Genomic DNA, 22,316 nt, shown 5'->3' with positions numbered 1-22,316 from the left:
AGGGAGGGAGGGAGGGAGGGAGGGAGGGAAGGAAAGAAAGAGGGAAGAAGGGAGGGAGGGAAGGAAGGAAAGGAAGGAAGGAAGTCAGGCAAGAGAAAGAAAGCAAGAAAGAAAGAAGGAAGGAAAGAACAAAAGAAAGAAAGCAGAAAAAAGACAGAAGAAAGAGAGAGACAGAAAAAGAGAGATACCAATCTGAAAAAGCTACATACTATATGATTCCAATTATATGACATTCTGAAAAGCCAAAATCATGGAGATAGTAAAAAAAAAAAATTAGTGGTTACCAGAGATTAGTGGGAAAGGAGGGATAAACAGAAGCAGCACAGGGGATTTTCAGGGCAGTGAAAAAATTATACTCTAAGGGTAGCTATATGCCATTATTCACTTATTCAAACCCAGAGAATGTATAATACCTAGCATGCAACCTAATGTAAACTATGGAATTTGGGTGATAATGACGTGTCTATGTAGGTTCATCAGTTGTCACAAGTGTACTGTTCTGATGGGGGATGTTGATAATGAAGGGGGCTATGTATGTGTAGGAGCAGGGGATAGGTGAGAAATGTCTGTAGCTTCTGCTCAACTTTTCTGTAAAGCAATAACTGTTCTAAAAAACAAAAATCTATTTTAAAATGAAATATACACCTTATTCATAAAATCCACTGCTTATTTATGACAATGGAATATGAAAAATGGAAAACTGAGTAAGACCAGAAAATTAGTATCTATCTTAGATGACTAGAAGAAATGATACTTTCAAACATAAGTATTTTTAGTATTGGTGATACTGAAAAGCTGGAAGTGGAAAACTTCTTTGCTAGTGTCAATGTAGGTTGCTTACTGGCTGGTCGGTTCGGTTGATCCCAATCAGGAAGAGCAGCTCTGCTACAAAGAGACTGATGCAGAGGTTCTTGTGGATGGTGTTACGGTCACTCTGGAGCCCGCGGAAAAAGCAAAATGTGAAGATGCAAATCAGGAGACAAACAAGGGACAGCAAAATTCCAACCCATGTGATCACATCCAGAAGGAGGTCATGGACTGCATCACTGTGCTGGAAACACAACGAAAAAGCCGTAAGTTGAGTGTATACATAACCAATTACAACATTTTATAAGGGCCTGGATTCAGAAAGCATAATGGCAATAATCCTCAAAACACCCTTTATACCCACAATGAATAAAGTAACTTAATGATTTGAGTTTTCTCTTCCACAGATAAAGCATTTTGTCTTTTCTGTGAGGTGTAAATCAGTTTGCTATTCAGAGATGCCAATAGTATTTGCTTCTTTCTTAGCTACAAACATTTTCAGAATATAAATAGTTAAAGCAGATCGACTGAATTCTGGCCAAAGATTTCAAGGTAAAACATTTTATTTTTTAAATTTTATCACTTCTTTAGACTAATTTTCAGATCACATCCACTAGAGAATACTATCTAAAATTTTAAGCTTTACACTTGTGGAAGTTGTATCTCAACTTATTTTTGAATCATCTAAGGGTTTTAAAATTAAAAATGCAATTCCTTTATGCTATAAATCCTGTATGATAATTTCCAAGGTTGTGTCATGTAAGTATGTATTTTCATAAAGATCCCCAGTGAATTCTGATGAATAGCCACACATGTGTACCATTTATTTTGTGGGCAGATCTAAAAGAATGAGGATATTCATTGGATTTATATTTATATTGAATGGCTTAAAGAGATCAGCAAGTTTCATCTTTGAGAGGTTTTGTGTGAATAGAGCCTGTTATACATTGACAGAAAATAAATATTCAGAATTGCTATACTAAACAGTGGCATATAGCAGGCGACAGAGCTAAGAAACAAGAAAAAGTTCATGAAAACTTCTGTACTGAAACATATGTTTTGGTTCTGTTAAAATAGTCCAGTAAGCTTGAGGTCTGCCATGTTCCTTGTTTGTCAATTACTTCATTTATGTCCTTGTTCTAAGATTCAGAACTCTTATTTCCACCCTATGGTATTTTGTCCCTACCCTAGAAAAAGCTTCTGTGAAACTTTAGAATTTATAGAGGACCAACAAATAGGCATATAAACATGTTGAAGCAAAGTTGACAAATTGTCTATGACCATCAATTCTCTTCCTTCAAGGTTTTTGGAAGAGCCCTAAGTGCCTAACTTCTATCACTAGCAGAATGGATAAATTAATGGATAAAAGGTTAATTTGTACAATGATATTTTAAAGAGTAGTAAATCAATATACTGTATTTACAGTCACAAACATGATAATACACAAAAATCTAATATTCATTTTTAAAATGCAAGGATCAAAAAGATCTACACAAAATGACATCATTTTTGTAAAATTTTAAAAGATGAAATCAATGGCAACGATATTTTCTGGATATATGCAAAATTGGTAAAAGTATAAATATGTACATGGAAAAATTTTGAGTTGACAACAAATAATTGTCTTTCTAATTGATACCTTTCTCAACTATATAGATCATACAAACTGACTATTGTTTTAGGATAGAAGTTGCCACATTTAGTTGGCTTCACAGTAAGCCCAATTTTCACGTATATAAATATTCAGATTTTCCAAACACTGCCATGTTCTCACTTATAATCAGGAACTAAACACTCAGTATTCTCGGATATAAATGTGGCCACAATAGAAGCTAGGCACTGCCAAAGGTGGAAGGGAGGGAAAGAGGGGGGTAATGGTAGAAAAACTACTTGGCACTATGCTCACTCAGTACCTGGGTGATGGGATCATTCATATCCCAAACCTCAGCATCACACAATACATCTATGTGTCAAACCTGCACACGTACCCCATGAATCTAAAATAAAAGTTGAAAAAAAAAAGAATTTTAAAGGTAGACATTTGAAAACCATATATCCAGGTTTTCTTCTTCTTCTTCTTCTTCTTTTTTTTTTTAACTTTATCCTTTCAAAGATTTTTCTGGATGTGGAAATTCTTAGAAGTGAGCCACCATGCTGTAAGCTGAATCATAACACTCCTCATACTGCCAGATATGACTTCACAGTTGTTATTTGATGAAGACCTCCACTAGAACACTGTCGATGAAACAGTTTTGAAATATTCCTGCATAACTATTGATATATTTCTCAGAAGGAGCTCAAGTCATGAAAGAAAACCACATGAAATTTTGCTTTCACTGCTTTGTTCTCTGGGGGATACTACCAAAGCAGTGTTAGGTTTGCGACAGCTTAAATTACTTGAGTGTTTGAGAGTGGAGAGTGGTTAGTGCTACCTGGTTCCCTGAAAAAAGGGCTATTTGCTCTCTTCTTTGACTCAAAGGAAAGATGCTGTGATTGAGTAGCAAGCACCAACGTTTAGCACAGTAGTCTTTCATAATGGAAAAATGGCAGGTATAACACCATCTCAAACGTAACCAAAAGACCTATAGCATCCTTTAAAAAAAAAAAAAAGAACAAAACAAGAAAAAAAGAAAAGAAATCAAAGAACTCCCACTTTTATCTGGGTAGGTGCATTATTAGAAATATATTTATTTTACTCAGTCCCAAGTAGGCTCTTCAAAAACCCCATGCAGAGTTAATAAGAGAAGAATATCAGATCTTGAAGTGTCAGTGGCAAAAATTTGCAACTCTCAAACACAGAACAAAAAAGTCTAGTAAATAAGTCACCTTTTAGGTATGACTGTTCAGCCAGGAAAATATCAACACCATCACCTGTATGTCAAAGATACTGGGATGGCAGCACTCATCAAATACAACTCAATAGTTGAATTTTAGCAGTAACTTGAAAGGGAAAGAACAACGATGAATGAGTCCATTTTCACACTGCTAATAAAGACATACCCAAGACTTGGTAATTTATAAAGGAAAGAGGTTTAATGGACTCACGGTTCCACTTGGAGGCTTCACAACCATGGCAGAAGGCAAAGGGGGAGCAAGACATGTCTTACGTAGCAGCAGAGCAAGAGAGAGTTTGTCCAGGGGAACTCCCATTTATAAAACCATCAGATTTCATGAGATTTATTCACTACCATGAGAACAGTATGGGGGAACTGCCTCATTATTCAATTATATCCACCTGCCTTCACCCTTGACACGTGGGGATTATTGTAATTAAAGGTGATATTTGGATTGGGAGGCAGTCAAACCATATCAAGTAGACATTAAATATAAAAAAAACAGATGTAAATATGAGAGCCTTGTTTGTAATTAATAGTCTGCCATAAGAGAACTTTTAGAAGGGAGTCCATGGATAGAAAAAAACAAACTTCTTTCAAGAGGATGGCCAATTCAATTAAACTCCAAAGTATAGTTGTACCAATGTGATAATGGAACAAGGATTCCTATTTCTGAGATTGCATGTTTATGAATGCTATATAACTCAATCACCTATAACACAAACAATATACCATTAGGTACCTTGAGAGCAGGAGTTATAACAATTTTATTAATATTACATCCTAGCACCTAGGACTGTGCTTGACATTAAAAACAAAGCCTTAAAAATATTTGGTTTTGAATGATTATAATCCCACTTCTATTAGACTAAATGCCTTAGAGTTGAACCCTCTCATGCCAGTACAGCTTTAGCACCCATTTAATCTCCACTTGGATATTTATTAAGGTATCAAATATTATACGTCCAAAACAGCTCCTGATCTTATCCTATTCTGCCCTCCTGCCTCCAATCTGCTCTTCCTTCTGTTTTCCTCATTTTAGCAAATAGCAACTTCATTCTTGAAAATGTTCTGGCCAAAATCGCAGGAGTTATATTGATTCCTCTATTTTTTTCACACACTATGTTTAATCCATCAGGAAGTCTTATAGGTCTTTACCCTCTAAGTTTTATCTCCACCGCACCAACTTGGTTGGAGCCATCTGATTGTTTTTGAAGAGCCTCTTAACTGATCTCCCTACTTTGGTCCTAATCCCATTACTCTATATTTAGCAAAGCAAAGAGATTCTTTTTAAATATAAGTCACAGGACATCACTCCTCTAATCAAAGCCTCCAATGACTCCTACTCAATGAACATAAAACTGAGTCTCTACGAAAGCCTTACATAGCCCTAAGACCTGCACCCCTGTAACATCATTTCCTATTCTTCCCTTCCTTCAGTTCATTCCACCTCCACTGGCCTTCTTTGAATGGGTCGGGGGTATTTCAGCCTGAAGGTCTTTGCATCTGATGTTCCTTTGGCCTGAAATACTCTTCCAAAAGGTATCTGCATGGCTTACTTGCCACCCTCCTTTTGTTATTTATTCAAATGTCACCTTTTCACAGAGGGTTTTCTCTGAGTCATTCTATCTAAAATTACAGGCACCTTTTCCATATTATGACTCTCTCGATTGCTTTTCTTGCATTATTTTCTCCTTATTCCTTATCACTTACCTGAATTGTATATTTTAATAATTTTTCCACTTATTTTCTGTGCCCCCCCCACAACTAAAGGAAAGCTCTAAGAGAATAAGTTGTTTCATCTCTTCTGATCACCAATCCTCCAGCTCCTGAAGAAATGTATAGGATAGAGTAGCTGCACAATTAATGTGTTGATTGAATAAATAACCTTTCTTTAATCATCTCTCTCTCCTACAATGGATTTTGATTCAAACTCCAAGCTGTATCATGCTGCCCACAAAACAGTCCTTAGGACTCTTCCTCTTAAAATGTTGAGTAAAATATTTTTAAAAAATTAGAGCTAGTGAACAAGAAGGTTGTTACATCATAATACCTTATGATATCCTGTAATGCCAAAGTGTCAAACAATTATAAAAATGAAGACAAAAGTACAGATGTAAGTAAGAGTACTCTGGAGTAACTCTTGGAGTCTAAAGCCTTGAGTTGAATCTTGTCACTTCAACTTACTCATTGTTACTTTTAACAAAGTACTGAATCTCTTTGAGTATGAGTAACCTTATCCACATAGCAGTAAAATAGGTGAGGCTTCAGGATATTGTGATAAGTAATTCCCATAATATATGTGAAAGTAATAAAGCAAGTATTTCTTTCTTTTTTTTAACTGAATATATTCTGAATTTTTCATTTTCAATATAAATTTAAATTTAAATAATAAAAAGCCTATATGAATGATATAGGGAGGATCCAAAAAATAATAATAATAAATGTTGATGTTATTTTAACTAAGAACACTAAAAATTATTCTAATCAAGTATGAATTATCTAATTTCACTTTATAACATTTCCAGCTTAGTTATTATTAAATATTTGTTGTACTTATAAATTAAGCCTATAAAAATTCCTATAGTGGCCAGGAGTGGTGGCTCATTTCTATAGTCTCAGAACTTTGGGAGGCCGAGATGGGCAGATTGCTTTGAGTCTAGGAATTTGAGACTAGCCTGGGCAATATGGTGAAACCCCGTCTCTACAAGAAATACCAAAATTGGTTGAATGGGGTGGTGGGCACCTGTAGTCACAGCTACTCAGGAGGCTGAGGTGAGAGGATGACTTGAGCCCAGGAGGTGGAGGTTGCAGTGGGCCAATATCATGCCACTGCATGCCAGCCTGGGTGACAGACCCAGATTCTGTCTGGGAGAAAACAAGCAAAAGTGCCCAAAGCATCCAAGGAAAGTAGATGCAGAAAGCAGGTTTTAACTTTTCAATCTGAATTACGTCTTGAGTACTGGACAATTGCACTTATGACTTATAAATGATAAAACAAGAAAAACACTATTGCATCTGTATACTTTTCCTTAAGTTAGAACAAAAAGACAAATACAATAGCAAACAAAGAATGACAGTAAAACATTTTTCAGGTTCTGTACCACAGACGAGTGTAATTTTTGCAAGTAACTCTTGGAAAACTCATTAAAAAATAACAATAAACAAAAATATCAAAGACTTCAAGGAAATTAGCTTCTTAAGGGAAGATAAGGAGATGTGAGAAAAAAATCAGAGAGAATGACAGAATTATTCCTCAGAAGATAGTTTCAGAAAATTCAATGAATCTATCATCTCTAGAAATTTTTATAAAAACAAGATTGTTTTTCAGGCTTTCTATGAAGTTTCTATTCATATTTGAAAGGTCAAATACTTTGTAAAACCTACATGAAGCTTCTGATTTTCCCTTTATTTTTGTCTTACCCAACTGAGCACATACCTCGAAAGGGGAGTAATGGGAGAAATGGATGGCTTACACAATGACTGTCGCTTGTGAGAGTGACTCTGTTCATGTAAAACCCTCAAATATACCGTGATGTACATTTAATGATAGATACTAAGGCCAAATTTCTGGAACAGGGAAATGTGACTTTTGCTTCATGCTTAAAAAATAGTAATAATCTGCGTACACTAAGACTTTATGAGAAAATGTTCATATTTCTAACTTTATTGTCAAAAAAGCAAGTCAGCAAATGAGATACAGAGATAGATCTTAAAATAGTTTTCGTTTTTAACTATGTAAGTGTCTCCAGATGGTATACAAACTATACAAATTAATTGTGAATGCTTCTAGATAGGTTTTTTTCTTTAAAAAAAAAATTTAGAGAGTTGCATTTTTCAGACTGCTTGGACAATCACCCTGTAATAATTATCAACTGCTTGCCAATAATTATCAAGAACCCATTTTACTGTTTGCATAATAATGCATTATTTTAATGTTGAACTGGTTTTGGTAAAGCACAGTGATATGAGTTTTAAATTGCCTCTTCAACATAGCATGTTCTGAAATATTTGTAATATAGCTGAGTTTCTTTTTTTAATGAAAATGTATGAGTCTTCACTTTACTACTAATATATCCAAGAGTATAAAACATTGATTTGAATCATAAATTAAACTGAAGCCAGCAGGATTCCAAAAAGCCTATTTTCTGATAAATGTGGCATGAACTCTCTGGAAAAAAAAGTTCCTGGCATTGATCTAACTCTTGAAAACCAGGTCATGAGACACAGAGGTCACCTCACAAGCTCTTGGGAAATTAAAGGGCTTAATGATCTAAAGAAATCAAGATTTCCTTTGAAGAACATATCATAGTTGGGTAACTCAGAAAGAAGGACAATATGATTATATTTCTTCTTTGTAGGGCAAATTAGCTCAAACAACCTACCAACAACATTTAAGTTTGCATCAAATTGAAAAATCAATCTAAATATTTTCATGCTTTAATTGGTAAAAGCGAAACGCTAGCAAGTGTGTGCTCTTAAGAGCATACGCATTAAAATACAATTGTCCTTTGGATTCAATGGAACTTATTTAACAAAATCTCCAGCTTCAGAAGCACAGTTATTATTCTTAGCACACTCTAAGTTATTGGTGATCTTCTTGCTATGAATTTAAAAAAGAATACATTTGATGTAACAGATTTGCAACTACCATAACAAATGAAAGAAACCAGCAGAAATTTTTAAAGGAAGTGGAACGACCAATCAATAGAGAGAAAACAATTTAAGAGTCTCTGGGATGAGTTTGAAGGTAGGAAAGGAAACTAGGCAGATAGAAAATTTTATCCTTAGTATTCCTAAGTTAAATAAAATGATTAATAATGATAGCAGTAATAACTAACATAATTTTCAAAATGTCTTATTCTATTTGAACAGCTTATTTATTTTTGTAAGGTATTCATTTTAATTCTATAAAACACCGTGATGTGACACTATTATTATTTCCAACTTCCAGATGAAGAAACTGAAGGAAAGAGTACACATAATTTATCTACAATCATTCAACTAGTATGCAGTAGAGATAGAATTAATGATAGGGCAACTAACTACCCACAATCACTCAACTAGTATGCAGTTGACACAGCATTAATGATAGGGCAACCCACTACCCAGGTTTGCTCAGTACTGTCTTAGTTTTAGCAGTAAATTTTTTCTTTCTGGGAAACCCTTCTCCAGGACATAAAAAGCCTCAGATTTCAGAGATGGAAGCAGAAGGTTGAAAGAAATGTACAAAATCCACAGGACCATCCAGAAAATGGAAGCTGAAAGCTACAATATTTTTAGTGTTGAATGGATGAAGCATCAATTATTCATCTTTCTTAATAGCTTTTGCAAGTTTTCTCCTGACTACTGACATTGGTAATCAAGATTTGTGATGTCAATACCAGTTCAACCACTGTTGCATTACTCTAGATGATGTGACTTGAGTATTTAACCCACAAGCTTTGTGATCCTGAGCTCCTCTTTGATTTTGCCTGTGAATTAACTGTAGTGATTTGTATCAAGATTGTGCTACTTTTTTATATTGTAAATATTGTGACCACAAAGGAGAGTACTGTACAATAAACAGAAATAAATACAAATAAATTTGAGACTAAGCAGAAGGTAATATGAATATACCTGTGGTGCCTAGATCTCACAAGCACAGTGTAGGATGGGACAGTCAATTTTCTGTAAGTCAATCAAAACCATTTTTTTTTTGTCTCCTCCCACCCCATCCCTCCCAAAAAATCAATGCTCTTTTGAAAATGGCAGTTGTTGGTCTGGTCTGATGGTTCACATCTGTAATCCTAGCATTTTGGGAGACCGAGGTGGCAGATCACCTGAGGTCAGGAGATCGAGACCATGCTGACCAACATGATGAAACCCTGTCTCTACTAAAAATACAAAAACCAGCTGGGCGTTGTAATGTGTGCCTATAGTCCCAGCTCCTTGGGAGGCTGAGGCAGGAGAATCACTTGAACCCAGAAGGCAGAGGTTGCAGTGAGCTGAGATCATGCCACTGCACTCCAGCCTAGTGACAGAGTGAGATTTTGTCTCAAAAAAGAAAAAGAAAGAAAGAAAGAAAATGGCAGTTGTTGAATTAGCTTGAGTATACAATAATAAACATGCATTATCATTTTGTTCTCTTGATTGCTCAACACATCTGAGTTAATCTGTCTCTGATTCAAAAGTTGCAACTGAAATATCCTGAGAGTAAACAAAAGAGGAAATTTTGATGACCAATATGTTGACCCCTTAGAGTGGAGAGCTGATTCTGTCTGATCTTATTAATGAACATGGTTCTATAATATATCAAATTATACGCTGAATCATGCCAGCAAAACCATGTTCTCTCTAGCTCTTGGGTATTTTGAATTCCAAAATGGAGTTTCAAGTCATCTTCTTGATTTCTGTGAAGATTTTAATGAAACTTGAGATGACATAAAAGATGTAACATCTTGTCCAAATTTAAAGTAGACTCTACTTATCTATCTGCATATCTGACAGACGGTGCAAATGTAAATGTCGGAAAATTCCATTCAGCCTATAAATGTCTTATAAGAGAAAATGAACAGTTCTTACCTATTAAATGTCCTGTATATCTTTATACAATATTAATAAAAAGATATGTGGTTTGCTGAGCTATGATATTGTGGTTTTATAATGAAATTGTTTGGTCACTTTTCAATTTCCTCAAAATGTGCAGAAGCACTTAATGAGCTTTTTGACTTTCTAGAAGTGGAAGGAGATATGTGCTTTGAGACATATGCTGACAAGATGCCTATCATTGTGGCTGGCCATAAAAAATGTTAAAATACTGGCCTTCTGTAAAATCATATTTTCAAAGTGTGAAGGAAAAAGAATGTCTCTCTTTGATTTTTAAATACATGATAGATGAGAACAAAGAAAAAGATTACTAAGAGACAGAAATGTAAATGATGTTTCTCTAAAACTGTTTAATGATCTCTAAAGAAGATGTAAGAAACCTAGAAAAGACGAACTGACTCTGGCTGAGTTATTTGAAGCTCTGTGTAGTTCAGGACAAAAAGCCATAGAGTGAAAAAAGAACTCATTTTTGAGAGTTAAGACTGTTTTCAAAAAATGTCACCAGAAAAGGGCAGTCAAGTTAAACAGGAATTTCTCATTTATTTACTAAAGCTGTAACTTGTTTAGAATCTGCTCTGGTTTGAAGATCTTAAGTTGGAAACTAAACCCCCAATGCAACAGTGTTGAGAGGTAGGAACTTTACAGGGTGATTAGGTCATGAGAGCTTGGCCCTAATGAATGGATTACTATTGTTGTCTAGGGAGTGGACAAGTTTGGCCCTCTATTTCTCTCATGCCCTCTTTACCATCCTTGTTTTCTTACCCTCTGCCTTCTGCCAGAATTACCCTTGACAGATCCTGTTGGCATGCTCTTGGACTTCCTAGCCCCCAGAACTGTAAGAGATAAATCTCTGTTCTTTAGAAAGTAACCAGTCTGCGGTATTTGGTGATAGCAACACAAGTAGACTAAAACAGCATCCAACCTCAATTTCATAAGGTAAAACTATGTGTTTTACAACTATTAATCCTGATAGTGTTTTAATTTATGTTGACATCTAATGTACTTATAAGTGTTTTAAAATGATGGGCATTTTGGACATGGACAACATATATGATGAGTTCATAGATGCAGAGGACTTGATTAACAGATAGCTGGTCTTCCAAAACACGCATGTAGATACAAAGTGGATGGGTGTTTTTCAGAGCTGGGAACGAATGCCTACACATCTAAAAAGCTGTTTAGTAAAGCTATGTGGTAAAATAGAAAGTATTCTATGCTCAAACCTTTTTTTGAGAGGATATTGGCTTGATGTCATCACATTGGACTGACACAAGAAATCAATGTAATGTGGGCTTAATGAGGGCAGAACTGAGGGTCAAAGTAAATTTTACTTTTGACTGTATTCATTTTTACACCTATTAAAAAGAAGGGAAAGGTAAATATAAACATGCCATCGTTATTTTATTTAATAAGGGTAATATTTGTTTAATTACTACATTGTATCTACCTTTAAAAAAATTCTATTTACTTAAAAATACATAATAATATAGCCTAAACATTTAAATATCCAGTGAAGACTTAAAAAGCTTTAAAATAAATGTATCAGAAGACAGAAACATCATAAAAATATTATCACATTTTTTCACACTATTGGCCCTACTATTAACTACTATTAAAGTACTATTACTTTTCATTGTTAAATAGTAATAATATATATGTGAATAATTATTTATTGTGTACTAAGCATATTTTTGGTCTGGCTATATTTTTGCCCTATTTCCCAGTTGGCTACCTAAAAACTTGGTCACTGTAACTGGTAGCTAAGTACCCATGTTTTTAGCAACTTCATTAACAGTGGCAGGGTCCACAAATGCTTGCCTGTATGTCCTTCTGTGACCAATTATAGGTGGTTCCAAATATACAGTGGTTTGACTAATGATTTTCTCACTTTACAATAGGTAAATGAGGACATAACCTCATCGCAGAGTGAGGGGCATCTGTATCCTAACCCCCTTAGAACAGGATAGAGCTAGGCTTTCATGGTCAAAAATGTGTTGATTTTCCTTTTAATGCAATGATTAAACCCAGAGGTCTTGTTAAAACAAAGTTTTCTGGGCTCATTTCTAGCTCCAAATTTTCTTATTCTCTGATAAAACGGGTAACTCCTCCTGTTTGTTTTCATTCACACACACACACACACACACACACACACACACACACCCCTTTTGAAAGTACTTCTTAAAGGGGATGGGTGATGTGGAAAGGGGTAGAGCAGCTGAAGGGTGAGGAAAAGTCATCATGGAAATACCAGACATGAGTTACCGGATATATTTACTTTTGTCACTTTATCATTCTCATAGAGTCGTTACCTCTGGCATCCATGAAAAGATAAATTCATCACAGTGAGAAAGAAAATTTTGAATTACACATGAACAGACTTAGAATTAAAGGAGAAGGTAATTTTTAGATCTAGATTATAAAAACCATATAATAGACACTGCATGAAGCAAGAAATATTCCATAAAATTTTGGTAGATTCATTCTAAGAATATTTATTGGGTACCTATTATGTGCCAGGTACCAAACAAAACAGAATATAAGTATAAATATAAATATGTACATGTGCACATACACATACCCATGTCACATTTATTCCCTTTTCATTTGGTTTTCTTAGCTACAGCAATTTCAGAAAAAAAAAAAAAAAAATTATTAGGCTCTCTTTTTTACATTCTCCTGAATAAATGTATTGCGTTTTAAGCAGAATACGGGTCTTCCAGATATTCTAGAGACAATTATCCCACAGGCTTAGTGACAATAATGTGAGATAATATTTAAATGCAAAAAATAATTAATATCTTGAAATTTCCATGAATTGGATTTTTAAATTAGCAAGTAACTAACTACAGGAGATCTTTAAATTGCAGGCTGCGAGCAGTGGCTCATGCCTGTAATCCCAATACTTTAGGAGGCCAAGGAAGGTAGATCACTTTAGGTCAGGAGTTTGAGACCAGCCTAGCCAACATGGTGAAACCCTGTCTTTATTAAAAATACAAAACAATTAGCTGGGCATGGTGGCACAGGCCTGTAATCCCAACTATTCGGGAGGCTGAGGCATGAGAATCGCTTAAACCCCGGAGGTGAAGGTTGTAGTGAACTGAGATCGTGCCACTGCACTCCAACCTGGGTGACAGAGCAAAGCTCTGTCTTAAAAACAAATAAAAAAATTGTAATATTTACATTGTGGTGATAAACAGAGTAAATTGGCAATTCCTTAAATAGTACATATCAAGATAGGCAAAATGGTTTAGTTTAGCCATATTTTTGTTCAAATGCTTTTAAAATCTTGTTTATATGATTTGTCATTATTGTCTATCTTGGAAGGCTATATAAATAACTGTTCTGGAAACCTAGCCTAATTCCATTAGAGTCTAATACTTTTCTAACTTTATCACTTTATTTACTAGAGAGAGCAGAACGAAGTAGTCCAGAAAAACACCAGGTACAGTGGCTTATGCCTATAATCCTAGCATTTTGGGAGTCCAAGGTGGACAGAATGCTTGAGCGTAGGAGTTCAAGACCAGCCTGGGCAACATGACAAAACCCCATCTTTACAAAAAATATAAAAATTAGCGGGGTGTGGTGGTGGATACCTGTAGTCTCAGCTACTTGGGAGGCTGAGGTGGGAGGATCACCCAAGCCTCGGTCAAGGCTGTGGTCATCCGTGATCGTGCCACTGCACTCCAGCCTGAGTGAAAGAATGAAATCCTGCCCAAAAAAATAATAGGCCAGGAAAATAGAGAAACAATTACAGAACTGTTGCCATGTTAAAGTAAATTTTTCAGATCTGGAACAAATATAGTTAATAAACACCTTAACTAGTTCTTACCAAGAACAGTATATAAAATTGAAAATATTTTTAGGTTATTAGGATGGAAAGGTTTCTATGTTTATTTATTCTGCTAGGTTAATTGATTATGCTTTCTTAAGTATAAATAAATTGGATGATTAGAACCATTATATTTAAATTTTTTAAAAATAATAATTTCTTCAGTTGAGCAATGCTAAAATCATTTCACTAATGAGGAAGAAAACAAATCAATCAAAAAGATTATTATATTTTTAGTACTGATTTATGATTGTGCTTAAAACTAAATTTAGTGATGCTGATATTGTAGGAATTCCCAATGTTTATACAACCAACATTTTGAAGAGCTGGGAAGTTTTATGTAGTTATAACTTGATATAAAGCTATTATTTGACAATTTCATTATGAAAAAAAAAAAAAAGTCTGTCACTTCTAAACCCAAGGCAAAGCACTGGCCTAAACATCTCTCTTTCAGCAAAAGCTTACCTGATTAGACGTAGATAAAATTGTTACCTTTTTATTAGAAACTTAATTATGTGTTTGTGCCTTGAGAGTTAACTACACCCAGGATGAAGAGCTTTAAAGGCTTTGAGAATAAACAGTGAATTAATAAGTCATATTTCCAGAAAACTTTATAATTATCAATATGATTCTCATAGATTTGTTATTCAATCCCTAAAATAATTGACAGAATGTTAGAAATCTGTATTCATCATATTTGACCAATTAATAATGGGAATAGGAAGTTCAGATGATTTGCCTAAGAATAAGAAGCAATTACTTAAAAAAAAGGAATCAGAAACCTAAGCCTCCTGATTTTTAATTCTTATTCCTACTTTCCTGAATTATAAACTTGGAAAATAAAGAATTGTGATGACAATAACTTTTCTGATGCTATGGATTAAATGAGATAATCTATGTAGACATTAAAGGAATGCTGTCCATCCTTATTATTAAAGATCTTGAGACATTCTGGGCCCTTCTGAGAGCTGAAGTCTTCAGCCAGTATCCACATTTTAGAATCTCTAATGTACTTGATCACCTTTTTCATACAAAATGTTTCTCACTAGAATTGGAGATGGACCTCTAGCTGCTATTTGTAGCCAAGCTTATTTGCTGAAGATGAAATGGAACCTTAATATTTTAAGTGTGAGGATCCAAACTGTGTATGGGAGGATCACAGGATTCTTTTTGCTCAAAAGTTTTTATTGTTCACTATTCACAATAGCAAATACGTGGAATCAACTTAGATGCCCATTAATGGTGGACCAGAAAAATAAAATGTGGTACATATGTACTACGAAATACTATGCAGCCATAAAAATAATAAAATCATGTCCTTTGCAGCAATATGGATGGCACTGGAGGCCACTATTCTAAGAGACTTAGTGCAGGAAGAGAAAACCAAACACTGCATACTTTCCCTTATAAGTGGGAGTTAAACATTGAGTACATATAAATACAAAGAAGAGAACAATGGACAACAGTGCCTTCTTGAGGGTGCAAGGTGGGAGTGGTGATGAGGACTGAATAACAACCTATCAGGTACTCTGTTGATTTCCTGGGTGACAAAACTATCTGTACACTAAAACCTCGTGGCATGCAATTTCCACATGGAACAAAACTGCACATGTAACCCCGAACCTAAAAGTTGGAAAGAAAAGAAAAATAGTCATAGTAAAAGAAAAAAAAATCTGCCATAATCCAGAAAAAAAATCAAAAGAAGCATGTTATTAAATCATATAAAATTTATTGAAAAAATAAATATTGCAAAACCCAAAAAATACAGCCTTATATCATGCTATCCTAATTGTTTCTCATTTTGCTTAAACAAAATGTCCTAAGAAGTAACGTCACTTCCTCTAGGGTGTCTTCCCTGAATCTTCAAAGTCCAGTTAAAGCTCTTTTCCAGGTCGGGTGCAATGGTTCATGCCTGTAATCTCAGCACTGGGAGGCCGAGGTGGGCAGATCACCTAGAGTGGGGTGTTCAAGACCAGCCTGGTCAATATGGTGAAACCTCTTCTCTAACTAAAAATACAAAATTAGCCGGGCATGTTGGCACATGCCTGTAATCCCAGCTACTTGGGAGGCTGAGGCAGAAGAATCACTGGAACTTGGGAGGTGGAGGTTGTAGTGAGCCAAGATTGTGCCATTGTACTCCACCCTGAGCAACAGGAGCGAAACTCCATCTAAAAAAAAAAAAAAAAAAAAAAGCTCTTTTCCATGTGTTTCTACAGCATGCTCTATAGTTGTGAGAACTATAACACCTTTCTCACAAGATGCTGGTTTTGCTGATCAGTTGTCTATATTATGAAATAAACTGTAAGCTTTGGTTGTCACAAAGATGGTATTCAACTATTTGGGGAACAATAAAGGATGGATTGAGCACATCATAAATTTAAAAAAATCAAGATTAATAGAACAAAGTTCTATTAATACGTTCCCATGGATTCCTCTTAATTACAAAAAGTTCAGTGTTTCTGTGCAATGTATTAACCAAGTGATCCAATTTAGTAATACAAATGACTACAATGATAGTAGCTAGACCTCTTAATGCAACAGGAAAGATATAGCATCTACTACATGATGTTCTTGACAAAAATGTTTTACCCAAATCTAATCATGAGGGAAACAAATCGGAAAGGTTGTGACTGTGGAACATTCTACAGGTCAACTGACCTGGACGTTATAAAATGTCATTCTCATGAAAGACAAAAACAGGCAAAAAGACTTTAAAGAAGATAATGTATGATCCTTAGTCAGTCCTTCTTGAAAAAATAATGGCTATATTGGGACAACTGGGGAAATCTGTTTGTGGATTATATAGTAGATGATAGTATTGTATCAAGTTAAATTTCTTGTTTGTGTTAAGAATAACGTTCTAAAAATATAATTGTTGAAATTTTAGGAGTTAAGTAACATAATATCAGTAAATTTACTTTTCATTTTTCTTTTCTTTCTTTTTTTTTTTTTAATTTAATTTAATTGTTTTTTTTTTTTGCCATGGAGCCTTGCTTGCTCTGTTGCCCAGGCTGGAGTGCAGTTGTGCGATCTCGGCTCACTGCACTTCTGCCTTCCAGGTTCAAGCGATTCTCCTGCCCCAGCCTCTTGAAAAACTGGGACTACAGGCTCATACACCATACCAGACTAACTTTTTTGTATTTTAATGGAAATGGGTTTCACTGTGTTGCCCAGGCTGAGCAATTTACTTAAAAAAAAGTCAAATAATACAGCAAAATATACATATACACACAACATATACAGAAAGCCAATTGTGTCAAATGTTTAAATATGAATTCAGAAAAAGAAAAGGAGGTATATGAGTATTTATTGTATCATTCTTTCAACTTTTTAATAAAAGTTCTGTAAAAGATTGGAGGAAAAAAAATAAAATGATTTCAATGGTTTGTTTTTCTTCAAATCCATACTCTTAGCTGCTCTCTTTTTACAAATAAGTTTAGACATATCTTTTTCATTCATGAATTTAAGAAGATACACCACAAGTTGGTGTCAATTCTCCTCCTCAAATAGAAAGAGTATCTTTCTCAATATCTCTAGGTAGGTTCTTTGTTCCTTTTTTCCTTCCTGTCCGTCACAGAGATAAGTAGTGGGGAAAATCCACACAACTTTTACTCTTCTTCCTCAAATAATTTTTCCTATTCACAACAACTCATCAGAAATGAAACAAAAGGGGCTTTAGGTAATTGGTGGTCCACTGTAGATGGGAGAAAGTGGTAGGGAAGGCAGCTTTCTTTTCTTGTTTTATAACAGGAAATGCACAAAAGAGAATTAGCGTTCAGGTTGATGTTCTAGGAGCCATGATGGTAGGAAGAAAATTCCCTTATTATACTCATTCCTATTTGAAATGACCTTTCTCTGCCCATTATATGCAAGTAAAATGTGGTTCTAAAAGGTTAATTTTTTGATAAAGTTAACATTCAAGATAATGTAATAAAATCTTAAATTTTTGAAACCAATTTCTTTTCAAGAAATTTTCTATATTTGGATGTACTCAACATGTAAATTATATAGTTTTCCCTTAAATAAATACATTATTTAAAGTACTATTTATACTAAAGTATTAGTTATGATTTTTAATATCCACCTCCACCTAAATCCCACCATAATATAGATAGCAAGATACAAAATGAATGTAAGAGCTAGGAATAGGATTGTGCAATCTTTAGCAACATAAACTCAATATTTTGTTTTCTAATAATAAAACTAATTTTTAAACCTTTAAAGTAACTTTTTGGGCTTTAAAAAGTAAAAACATTCTTTTTGAAAAACAAGTACTTTCAACTGTAGAGCCTTACAGTATAAAACTGCCTAGTGTTTTCTTCTAGCCTAGAAAAAGTTTAGCCATAAAATATTCAACACACAGAATATCCATGGTATGGAATTAAAATGTTCCAAACTGTGACTGTTTTGAATCAATTCTACATTTAGAAGGAAATACAATGGCTTTAAACAACAAATCAAGGCCTATAGTTGGAATGGGGTGACGTTGGGATGGGGTGATAAGATAATACTAAGCTTTTCAAAAAAAATACAATCATCAATCTAAAGAAAGTGAAGTCTTTTAAAGGTAATAAAAATCAATGTCAAGTTAAATTGACGGGAGAGAGTAGGAAGGTGTATTTTATTATCTCCAAAGAATTAAAATTTAACTAGAGGAAAGAGCTAGTAGTATAAATTATATGATCATTTTCTGAGGCTTTTCTTACAGTGCTTTACAAAACCACAGTAGAAATGTTAATTTAATTACTTTGAAACTTATGCTCTTGTAAATTAAAATATTACCTCCACAAAGGGGGCTGCAAAAGAGAATTACTATTAAGAGACAAACCAACATTTGAATTTAGTTTTTTAACGTTCTTCAAAACAACAGACAAATCTGCAACTGATTCTCAATAATGGAAGCTTTTAAAATATCAAAAATACTATATCTCAAAATTTAGATATAAAATTATATTACCTAAGTTTTGTAATGGTTACTTTTGTGTCCAAAAGAGAAGACAACCAAATGTTTCCTTAGACAGTAGAATCAGGGGGAATTCAGTAGTTAACCAGCTGTGTTGCCACCTTTGGGTTCATGGTAACAATTCAGAAAAGTTGCAAGTAGATGAGACAGGCTCTTCTCACCTTTGGATGTTTGCATAATTGGGAATTCAGAGATAACCCTGTTATGGTTTGGCTCTGTATCCCCACCCAAATCTCATCTTGAACTGGAATCCCCATATGTGGAGGGAGGAACCATGTGGGAGCTGACTGGATCATGGGGTTAATTTCCCCATGCTGTTCTTGTGATAGTGAGACAGCAGTAGTTTAAAAGTGGCAGTTTTCTCTGCTCTCTCTCATTCTCTCTCTCTCTCTTTTTCTTTCTCTCTCTCACTCTCTCTCTCTCCACCTTGTGAAGAAAGTGCCTGCTTCCCCTTCATCTTCTGCCATGATTGTAAATTTCCTGAGGCCTCCCCAGCCATGTGGAGCTGTAAGTCAATTAAATCTCTTTCCTAAGTAAATTACCCAGTCTCAGTTATTCTTTATAGCAGTGTGAAAATGAACTAATACAACCCCTCACAGCAGTTGGTGCTCGGGTTTCTAATGAAAGAAAGAAAGAAAGAAAGAAACGAACAAACAAAAAAAAAACCCTTACAACATCAGCATTATTAAACTTACAACCAATTAGAAACAAGAATGAAGGCAAAGCAAAACAAGACATTTCTTGGATATTTAAGAGGTCTTGTACCATCTAACGTGGTTTTTAATGAATTCTGTCCACTTGGTCAAAAATATTGTTTTATATACCATACAAGGCACTGGGGTTGTAAACAAGAAGAAAAGACATTCCCCAGCAGGAGGAACTCACAGTCTAGAGAAGACAAATACATTTCAAGAGATGATTACAATATAAAATGATGAGAGGTATACAAAGTATTTTAGAAACACATGCAAGCTAACTTTTGCTGAATACTGATTATGTGACAAGCACAGCTCCAAATCTTTAAATTTGCACAACTGCAGCAATTTCTGAACATGCAAATTAGAAAATAGTAAGACTTGTGAAACATTTGAAAAAATAGTTTTTTTACTAGAAAGCAAGAAGCAGATTGTGTTTAATTGGCAGAATGCATGTATGAATGAAAGAAAACAAATGAAATTAAAAGATGCCATAGTATAATGTTACATTTGACTCACTAAAAGCTTCAACATTTTCAAATTGTAATTAGCTATATTTTTTATAAATTTAAATATTTCAGAAGTAATAAAAACAAAACTTTAATTAGTTTTCCTTGCATCAACATTAGTGTCCTTGTACAAAAAAAAAATAATAATAATTAATTCAGTTTTTCCTAAGGGCTTTGTCAATTATAAATCGTAAACTAATATGTAAATATAACATCCAGTCTGGGCAAAAAGAGCAAAACTCTGTCTCATAAATAAATACATAAATAAATGTAACCAGGAGAGAAAAAAAGCATCTTTAAATTAATGAGTAATCATCTTTTATATCAGGAGATTACTTATAATTTGCCTATGCTTATTTATGGACTACGAAATGGCCTTGCAACTACTCTTTTCTGTAAAAGTTCTCACATAGCCAATTCTAATAATTGAGAGGTATAAAATGACAAGCATTCTTTTATGCCAACAATAGACAAGATGAGAGCAAAATCATGAATGGATTCCCATTCACAATAACTACAAAGAGAATAAAATACCTAGGAATACAACTAACAGGGGATATGAAGGACCTCTTCAAGGAAAACTAGAAACCACTGCTCAAGGAAGTAAGAGAGGACATAAAGAAATGGAAAAACATTCCATCCTCATGGATAGAACAAATCAATATTGTGAAAATAACCACACTGCCCAAAGTAATTTATAGATTCAATACTATTCCCATCAAACTACCGTTGACATTCTTCACAGAATTAGGAAAAAAACTACTTTAAATTTCATATGAAATCAAAGAAGACCTTGTATAACCAAGACAATCTCAAGCAAAATGAATGAAGGCATCTGCTGTAGGCATCATGCTACCTAACTTCAAACTATACTAAAAGGCTACAGTAACCAAAACAGCACTGTAGTAGTACCAAAACAGACATATAGACCAATGGAACAGAACAGAGACCTCAGAAATAACACTACACATCTACACCCATCTGATCTTTGACAAACCTGACAAAAACAAGCAATGGGGAAAGGATCTCCTATTCAATAAATGGTGCTGGGAAAATTGGCTAGCCACATGCAGAAAACTGAAACTGAACCCCTTCCTTACACCTTATACAAGAATTAACTCAAGATGGATTAAAGATTTAAACATAAGACGTAAAACCATTTGAACGCTAGAGGCAAACCTAAGCAACACCATTAGGACATAAGAGCATGGGCAAAGACTTCACGATGAAAACACCAAAAGCAATTGCAACAAAAGCCACAATTGACAAATGGGATCTAAATAAGCTACAGAGCTTCTGCACAGCAAAAGAAACTATCATCAGAGTGAACAGGCAACCTACAGAATAGGAGAAAATTTTTGCAATCTACCCATCTGACAAGGGTCTAATATCCTGAATTTATAAGGAACTTAAACAAATTTACAAGAAAAATACAAACAACCTCATCCAAAAGTGGGTAAAGGATAGGAACAGACATTTCTCCAAAGAAGACATTTACACAGCCAAAAAACATAGGAAAAATAAAAATCCAACATTGCTGATCATTAGAGAAATGCAAATTAAAACTACAATGAGATACCATCTCATACCAGTCAGAATGGACAATTATTAAAAATTCAAGAAACAATAGAGAGGCTGGCAAGGCTGTGGAGCAATAGAAATGCTTTTACTTTATTGGTGGGGATGTAAATTAGTTCAACCATTGTGGAAGATAGTATGGCAATTCCTCAAGGATCTAGAACCAGAAATACTATTTGACCCAGCAATCTCATTACTGGGTATATATCCAAAGGATTATAAATCATTCCACTGTAAAGATACATGCACATGTATGTTTATTGAAGAACAATTTACAATAGTGAAGTCATGGTACCAACCCAATTGCCCATCAATGATAGACTGGATAAAGAAAATATGGTACATTTACACTATGAAATACTATGCAGCCATAAAAAGGAATGAGATCATGTCCTTTGCAGGGACATGGATGAAGTTGGAATCTATCATCCTCTGAAAACTAACACAGAAACAGAAAACGAAACATTGCACGTTCTCGCTCATAAGTGGGAGCTGAGCAATGAGAACACATGG

The 22,316-nt window shown here is 34.5% G+C and overlaps 1 protein-coding gene across 5 annotated transcripts in view; it reads right to left on the bottom strand.

Moving 5' to 3' along the window:
* Positions 1 to 22,316, bottom strand: part of ADGRL3 (adhesion G protein-coupled receptor L3) — an 844,276-nt gene that overhangs the window by 90,717 nt on the left and 731,243 nt on the right. For all 5 annotated transcript variants that reach the window (XM_032272132.1, XM_032272140.1, XM_032272143.1 and 2 more), the window contains one exon: positions 842 to 1,051. In XM_032272132.1, coding sequence (XP_032128023.1) covers positions 842 to 1,051 — 210 coding nt within the window. The remainder of the gene's footprint in view (positions 1 to 841; positions 1,052 to 22,316) is intronic.

This window comes from Sapajus apella, unplaced genomic scaffold (assembly GCF_009761245.1).
Source record: "Sapajus apella isolate SASKATOON/1434 unplaced genomic scaffold, GSC_monkey_1.0 scaffold5, whole genome shotgun sequence".
Classification (NCBI taxonomy): domain Eukaryota; kingdom Metazoa; phylum Chordata; class Mammalia; order Primates; family Cebidae; genus Sapajus; species Sapajus apella.
Note: the sequence above shows the minus strand (reverse complement) of the source record. Positions and strands in the feature narration are given on the sequence as shown.